Below are 8,611 nucleotides of genomic sequence, written 5' to 3'. Positions count from 1 at the left end.
GCCATGGTGTGTGGTGGCCTTGGCTGGACACGCTGCTGCCCGGGCTGATCCCGCATTCTGACCGCTGTGTCCGGGCAGGGCCGGCTCCAGAGGCAGCACTGCAGGACCCTCATGAGCCCAGCGCTGCTCCTGAGGCCTGGGAATTCCAGGGAGGAAGCTTGGGGGTGGGTCTGGATAGGTGGTTTGATGGGATATGATCCATCTGCGTGGAGTCATCAAGGAGAGGGGCGGGAACACACAGTCCTGGCATGGCCACGGCAGCGGGGTTGGAATGATGAACTTGGGATGAGCTTTAAGGTCCTTCCCAATCCCAAAAAAAACATTCTGTGATTCCAGGATTGCTCCCAGCCCAGCCACAAATTTGGAATGACCTTTTTGGGATGGATGGATGGATGGATGGATGGATGGATGGATGGATGGATGGATGGAGGCTGCCAGAAAACGCCTGGCTCCAGGTGGACACAGGGCACTTCCTCCTGCCCCAGGCTGAGGGACAAAATGTGGAGGATCCAGTGGACCATCAGCATCCCATCCTGGCCTCCATCACCAGGAGGCTCCCAAAACATCCCATTCCTCCTGGCTGGGCTGATGGCCCCACAGGATGGAGGAGGGGTGGGACTCTCGAAGCCAAAGGTGCCAAATGCAGCACAGGGAGAGAAGCTCAACCAGGCCAAGGGAGCTGAGGGAGCCTCTGCTCTGCCTCCAGGGAATCCCTCAAATCCCTCTGAGGAGCCACCAGCACACTGCAGCCCCTTGGGAATCATTAGAGGCTATTTTTCTTACAGCCAAGGGAAAAGGGCTCAGAAGAAGAGAATTTGGGGAGTTCGGGCAAAAAACTCTAGGTGAGGGAGGTGCTGACAGCAAAGCAAAGCTGAGCTGGCTGTTGAATTTCAGCTTCATTTGGATGAAACTGAAAACTCCTTCCGAAACTCCGTCTAAAAAGAAGGAGTTAAACCAAATTCCAAAGCAGACCACACCAGAACCACAAGGAAAAGTCTTTTTCCTTCCCTGACCCTTTGCCCCCTTCGGGTTTTGGCCGAAACTCTTTGGCAGCTTCTCAAGTTTTGGTCACCTCAAGCAAAACAGACTTTTGGCAACTGAACTTTCCAGGCAATTTTTTTCCCCTGCTGATGGAGGCACAAAAGTCCGAAAGAGGCAGCGAAATGTTGTCCCTCCCTTTCCCCTGGTGATGGAGAGGGAAGATCCACGAATTTCCTCTGTTTTAACCCAACAGCAAAATCTGCCCCAGTTCTGAGCAATCAGCACAAAAACCTCATCCAAAATCGAGCAAATTCTCATTGAACTGAACTTAAAATTTTATTTCCAGCCCAGCCTGGCCTCGGGCCAAGCCAAGGAGTTGGAATGGCCTCGGGGGCACCGACAGATGCTCTCCAGCTGCTGGAGGAGAGAGGTTAGATGTCCATCCTTGCCCTCCAGGACCCTCTGCCGCCTCCAGCCCTGTGAGGTAGGAGAGAGGCCGCTTTTCTGGGTGATGTGACAGGATCTGAGGGATGGAAAGCTGTGTTTGGATCACCAGGATGCTTGGGAAGGGAAAACATCTGTGTTTTGCTCCCTGGAGGGTGACACACAGGGACAGGATGGGGCGGATTCGGGATGTGGTGGCAGTGGGGCTCTGCTGTCCCGGCTGGAAGCGAGCTGCGGCAAAGGGAAGCTGCCCTCCATGGAAAAGGGGGGTTGGAGATGGGCTAAAATTGAAAAGTAGGTCCCACTGGATGCGGGGCTGAGCACCAGACACGGCCACCATGGGATTTTAGGGTGCTCAGCACCCTGGAGAATTGGGACTTTCTTAGTCACAACTTCAAAGGGATAATCGGTCGGATCCATGGGTTAAATCCCCCTGGGATTTTCAGGGGGGAAATTTGCTTAGCAGGGTCTACGGTCAAATCCTTTAATTTCCTGGATTAGGAAGTCAGGACAGCTTGTCATTTGTCCTGTGGGGACGAGGTGACAGAAACCTCATTGTGTGGGGCTTTTCAAACCAACTGCAAGAGCTTGGAGAGCCTGGGATACCCCAGCTCATTCCCTGCAGTTCCCAGCAACCCAAACTCGGGGGGAAGGAAAAGCAGCAAGGAAAATACTCAATAAGAGGAGCAGGCAGCCTCCCCTTTGCCTCCTGCACTGCCCTCGCCTCCTGCCCAGTGCTCCGGGGCAGCCCCTTCCCATGGAAGCGGTGCCTGCCAGGACTGAATCACCTCCAGTCCTCCCCGCCTCGCTGCCAGCCAGTGCCATCCCTCCCTGTCCTTTTCCATCTGCTGTCCCCGCACAGGTGACCGTGGAGCAGGCGCTGCTGGCACCGTGCTCCGGCACCGCTCTCCCATCCCAGCTCTGCCACCGGCTGTTTCCTCCTGCATCCCAAATCCCTTTTCCTGCTCCATTCTCTGACAGAACCATCCCTTCCAGCTGCGCTTTGCTGCGGGCCTGTCACGACACAAACCACACGGATCTGGGAGATCTTCCCTGTCCAGCATGGGGAGCGGGACAGAGGCAGCTGGGACAGCGCTGAATCCAAGGGCTGGGAATCTCTGCTCTGCCTGTGCCATCTCTGCACAGCCCAGCAAAGTTGGGAATGCTTATAGGAATGTTTGTCACACACCTGGGCCATGGATAGGGGGTGTTTTGGCTCATATTTAGCTCAATGGAGAAGGAAGGGGGTGGGAACGGCCAAGCTGGGTTCAGCGGTGGTGGGTGAGGGATGGGAGTGCAATAAAAACCAAAATCCTGCTGAGCTGAGCTGCTCTCCCAGAAGACACAAAAGACCCTGCTGAGGTTTTTCCTGGCAAAGCTTCATTCCTACAAAAGGCACTTCATTTTCCAGCCTGTCCATGCCTGTGGTGGGGTGGCTGTTGGGGACACACCGAGCTGGCCCTGTGCAAGCCCAGAGGCCGCTCCTGACTTTTGACACGGCCACAAAAGGGCTTAAAGCTGCAAATCCCGTCTGAGCAGGAAGTTATTAAATTGGCATTGCAGGAGCACGTAAACAGTCACGGTGCCGGCATCACATCCCGCAGGAGCCAGCCACGGGCAGGGAGGGAACGCTCCGGGATGGCTGGTCCTTGGGTGGCCTGGGCTGGAGGTGGAAATGTGCCCGCCGTGAGTCAGAGGTGCCCTTGTCACCCCGGCTGACAGGGACACACAGCCAGCAGGAGCAACAGCTGATCCTAATCTTATCCCCTGACCCTTGCCAGCACGGGCAGGAGCAGGGAGGGAGGCGGCGGGGAAGTGGCAGGGAAGGAGGGAATGCTCGACTCCATCAGCAGCAGAGCCTGTTGGGGGCTGCCAGCCCAGGCTTTGCTCCATTTGGACTGCACAGGGAATGTTTGGGGGAGAGAGGGCTGGGGAGAACAAGGAGACGGTGCTGTGAAGAGAATCACCTCCTGCCCCAGCTGCTCTCAGCCTTTGGGTCACCCCCATCCGTCCCCTCCGTGTTTTCCTCCCTGTCTCTCCTTAAGGAAAGGGCGGAGAGGCCGGGCAGGGATGGAGGGGGCACATTCACCCTAAACGAGACCGGGTGCTGCCATCGGTGACCCCATCAGTGCCCAGCTCACAGGCTGAGGTGACTCCTGCAAATCCTGAGCTCCAGCTGGCTGCCAGGGCCTCAGCAGGGAACAGCAGCACTTCTCCAAGGGGCCATAAGCAGAGGAACCATCCCTGGGCTCAGAGGTGCCCAGAGAGGGGCTGGTGGGAGACCCTGCCCCACCTGGGCATCAGCCCAGCCCCATCCCTGCAGCCAGTTCAGCTCTGTCCCATCCTGGCTTTGTTTGTCCCTGCTATCTTGACCTGAGGAAGGGGACACAAAACCCTTGTGGGGCCCTTAACCCCCACCCCTCCTCCTCCTCCTCCTCATCCCTCTCCATCTGCAGCAGGAGTCCCTTGGGCAGCACGAGGCAGGATTAGGGCGAGACTAATGCGGGGTCCCCCCAGGCACCCGAAAAGCAGCAGCAACCCGAAATCAAAGGCAGCCCAGACAATGGCAGAGCTGCAGGCTCAGGCCTGGCAGAGCATTAAGCAGCAGCATTACCGGGGCCAGGGAGCGCCGGTGGGGACATTACCGCCACTCGCAGCGCTCCGGAGCGCGGCTGTAGCAGCTTTGCTTTTCTCTGGGTTTTGCCCAGGCTGCGTTTCCATTTTTCTCGAGAAAATACCTGTTTGGCTCTAAGAACCTCCTGCACTTTGCTGCTCAGCTCTCAGGGGCTTTTCCTGCCGGCCCACTCCCTGTCCGACGTCAGCCGCTGCCGATGCTTCGCCCTCGCTGCAGCATCCTGAGGGAGCATCCAGGCTGAGTCCAAACATTCCCCTTCTCCCCTCCTCGCTGCCAGGTTGTCTTTATTTGCTTCCTGCTCCTATTTTCCTCCAGTTTCCCTCTCTGAATTTGAATGACACCGAGCTAATTTGCAGCCCAGCTCCTCCTGAGACCGTGGAGCTTTAATTATATTTTTCTCCTGGTTTCCTGGTTGGTGCAAGGCTTGGCTATAATTATGCCAGGAAGAGCATTACTTAGGACTGACCTGGGAGCAGCATTCCCTCTGGGAGCCAGGGCACTGGCTGCTCCCAGGAATTCTTATTTAAGGTGCTGGACGGCAGACTCCCACGAAGCTTGTGCTGGAGAGGAGCGGAGTGTTTGCCACGTGCCACCATCCCTGGGACTCATCCCCAACACCAATGATGGTCCCTCCTCTCATAGCCAGCCCAGCCACTAATTACAAACCCTTGAACTGTGGAAGCACGAGGAAACCCTGGAGAGATTTAGGGTCTGCCTGCTTTGCTTTAAAACTCCCATCACCCATGCTGGAGAGCTGGAGTTGGCCCTGAGCTCCCCCCTGCCATTCCCTGTGCATCCATCCCCCACAGCAGGTGGCTGTGCCAAAATCCAGGGGCTGGGATGAGCTTCCTGGCCCACCACTTTTGTTGCCTGGATATTATATTTTAGTGGATCATGACACACCAGTGCCTACAGATAATTTGCCTGAGGTATCAATTAGCACTAATGAGATGGGAGTCTGTGTCCAGTACATCCTTTGTCCTTCCAGGGTGGCAGCAGAGGGAGTGGTGTCTCTTGGCTGATTTGAGAGGGAATGAAGGATCCCAGAGCACTGAGAGAACACTCTGAACATCCATTTTAAACTGGCTGGAAAAGAGTTCCCTCCTTTTCTCCCTCTGAAAACTGATCATGGAATCAAGGAATGATTTGGGTGGGAAGGGACCTCAAAGCCCATCCAGTGCCATCCCTGCCATGGGCAGGGACACCATCCCTATCCCAGGTTGCTCCAGACTTTCTCCTGGCCTTGAACACTTCCAGGGATGGGCCAGCTGCTATCAACAGGAGTTCCTCAGCTCTCATTCACATCCCTCCTCCCCCTTTGCCTTCCCCTGAACAACTCCAGCGAATCAGAGCGAATAAAGCGTTCTCCCCTTTTAATTACAGCGAAGAAAATTTAGGAGAAACTCCTCTCAACCCTAAAAGAAACTCGTTAAACGAGCAGATATCACCGTGCTCTATCCAGACTCCAACAACTTTAGGAAAGCAATTTACTTGTCTCCAGCACACTGTGCTTTTAGCCTACTTCCCTCAGGAAACGGGGCTCACTCCTGTGATTGTGCTGTTTATGTATCTATATGCCATCACTCCCACACTAATAACTTTTGAGCGTGTTGGCCAATTCCAACCAGATCTGACAGAGCGGCAGAGTTTTCAAAAATACTGAATTCTTACAAATTTAATGAAAGCCGTGGGTGGGCATATATTTTTTTTTTTCCCCCACCAAGGGAAAGGCTGCAGAGTGAACTCAGGATGATCAGACAGAAAGGAATACACACACACACACACACACACACACATGCACAGCCACGCCAGGCCTGTGTAAAACCCCTGGGTGCTGGGAAATCAGAATTTATGTTGGTATAGAGGGGGAATATTCCACCCCTGAACCCCAAAACCTCGGGAATGAGCAGCAGGATTCTCCCCCAGTTTTGTTTGGTGGTATTTGGATGATGCAGTTTGGTGTGGGCACTGCAGGGAAGGGTTCCTTCATTAGGAGGCTTTAAAATTAATCAGACTAAGATTAATAAGAAAGCTTTTCTAGCTGGATCTAGGATGTAAAACCTTGCTCTGCTCTGGTTCTGCGGGCTCAGGGACTCTGCCAAAACCCTCGCAAGGGGGGAGAGCTTGAGCTGAGGGATTGGAGGTTTCAGACAAAGTGGTTTAAGGTAAAAGAGCAGAGATTTACATGGGAATATTGGGAAGGAATCCTTCCTGTGAGGGTGGGGAGGCTCTGGCACAGGTTGCCCAGAGAAGCTGTGGCTGCCTCATCTCTGGAAGTGTCCAGGGCCAGGTTAGAAGTGGGAAATGCCCACACAAACCAGTCTGGGATTCTGTGATTTTATGATTTGGGTTGGAAGGGACCTTAAAGCTCATCCAGTCCCACCCCCTGCCATGGGCAGGGACAACTTCCACTATCCCAGGCTGCTCCAAGCCCTGTCCAGCCCGGCCTCGGACACTTCCAGGGATGAGCCTGTCCCTGAACCAGCCTAATCCCATCCATCTCCATCCTCCACCCTCCACCATCCCTGCTGCTCTCCAGCAGAGCCCAGGACCACCCAGTCAGTGCAGGGCAGGGAGGTGTTCACACCTGGCATTCAGGACTCGATATTTTCCCTTCTCTCCCATAATTAGAGGTGCAATATTATATGCCAAGAGCTCATTAAGCATCTTGTCCCATCCCACTCTCAGGGTGTTCCAGGATCATTACCCCTTGGGGATGGAGGATGCTCAGGTTCTCAAACCCAGCAGACTGGAGCTCCACTCTTCCAGCATCCATCCCACAGCATCCTAGAGCTCCACACTTCCAGGATTCCAATCTTTCGAGGTATTCCCACCCATCCCCAGATCACAGGGAAAGATCTGGTCTTCCCACTGCTCTGCAGTCTGTTTCCTACCTGGCATTCTAGTGGGATTTTTCTTTTTTTCCAACCATCAGCTCGAAAACATCATCAAGCCCAAATGTGCTCCCCAAGCAGGCCCGGGAGGCTCATTCATATTGCAGATAAGCCCTTGGCAGAGATGCTGATAAAGACTTCAAGTGTGACTCTGCATACAAATATTCCAGACCCAACAATTAATCCAGCACAGGAGGCTCGGAGGTACCTGGGTTTTTCCCTTAACCCCAGCCCTTTTTCCCAGCCTGGCTGCTAAATATAGCTCTTGCTCAGAAAACAGAAAGGAATGACATGCTCTAATAAACCATCCCAAAATGTGAGACAAAGAGCCCTGAATTCTCCAGAGGAGCTTTTCCTCCTCGCCTCGCCACTGGTCCGGGAGCTTCCTGCAAGGCACAGAGCTCCAGGTACTTTTTGGGAGCCAGCTACAGGGTGCTTGAGCTGGCCCTGCTTTGAGCTGGGACCTTATTTCAACCTAAATTAGACATGGCTCATTTTCCCCTTCCCTCCTGCTGGTTTTCAGCTGGATCAGATCCCAGCTCTGGATCTCTGGGCAGTTCCAGAGGGCTGCGGCCTGCACAGGGAGAAGGGGCATTACTGGGCACCCAGATCTGATGTTTTCCAGCAGAGCCTCAGCCAGGGCAAACCCTCTCCAGGCATCAGCCACATATTTGACTGGTTTTCCACTCCACATCCCTTTTGGGAATGGAAATAACTGGGAATCCTCCCAGCACAGGTCAGCCCTGGGATGGTTTCTCTTGGCTATGAGTCAGGCAGAGGGTATGGGCAAAGAGCACCTCAGGAGCTCTTCTGCTCAGGGTATCACCCTGCTTATCCAAGAGGGAAGGGAAAAACGGGATGAATAACCCAATATTCCCTAAGTGACAGCTCTCAGCCTGTGAGCCCCACATGTGCAGTCTCACCACGGTGCCACCACACCCTGCCCAGGCTGCCCCGCTCTGGTGACCCTGTGTAGCCGCCCTGCCTCACTTGGGGACGTTGTGCATCCCCAGCCTACTGGGAATTACCAGAGGGACAACTGGGCTTGGATCCACCCCGTTTTGAACAGCACCCCAAGGCTTGGGCAAGCCCAAGGCTGCTGCTCCTGTGGTGGGGCCCAGGTAGCACCAACCTGCAGATGCCCACCATGAGTCACTTTCCTCCAGCAGCTTCCCTGCTGCAACAAAACCCTTATCCCATTTATCCCAAGTCCTCAGGGCAGGATCCCAGCTCAGACACGACCTCAGGACGGGTGGGAACCCCCTTACCTGGACGCCGCGATCTCCGCTTTCTGCTTGGCGATGGTGGCCGCTCGCTCGGCCGCCTCCACGGCCCGATCCACCTTCTCCCGGATCTTGCTGGCGCGCAGCGGGATGAGGTTCTTCCTCTTGCCGCTGACCAGGATGTTCTGCTTGTACTTGCCCTCCTCCTTGGTGCCGTCGGGGAAGGTCATGCAGCCGTAGCCGTGGCGCTTGTTGTTGGCCCACTCGCCCTCGTACTTGAGCCCGTCCGAGCGCTGGCTCACGCCCGAGCCCGAGCGCTTGTCGTTCTTCCACTCGCCCACGTAGATCTCGGTGGTGGTGGCGTCGATGTCGTCTTCGATGACCGAGAGCTCGGCCTCGCCCTCGCCCAGGCTGATGGTGGAGTTGATGTCGCT

General features: G+C 55.1%; 1 protein-coding gene across 1 annotated transcript in view; it reads right to left on the bottom strand.

Annotated features, from left to right (window-relative positions):
* Positions 1–8,611, bottom strand: part of JPH3 (junctophilin 3) — a 50,754-nt gene that overhangs the window by 27,237 nt on the left and 14,906 nt on the right. The window contains exon 3 of the mRNA XM_008639175.2: positions 8,223–8,609. Coding sequence (XP_008637397.1) covers positions 8,223–8,609 — 387 coding nt within the window. The remainder of the gene's footprint in view (positions 1–8,222; positions 8,610–8,611) is intronic.

The sequence above is a fragment of the Corvus brachyrhynchos genome, unplaced genomic scaffold (genome assembly GCF_000691975.1).
Source record: "Corvus brachyrhynchos isolate BGI_N302 unplaced genomic scaffold, ASM69197v1 scaffold365, whole genome shotgun sequence".
In the NCBI taxonomy this organism is placed as follows: Eukaryota; Metazoa; Chordata; class Aves; order Passeriformes; family Corvidae; genus Corvus; species Corvus brachyrhynchos.
Note: the sequence above shows the minus strand (reverse complement) of the source record. Positions and strands in the feature narration are given on the sequence as shown.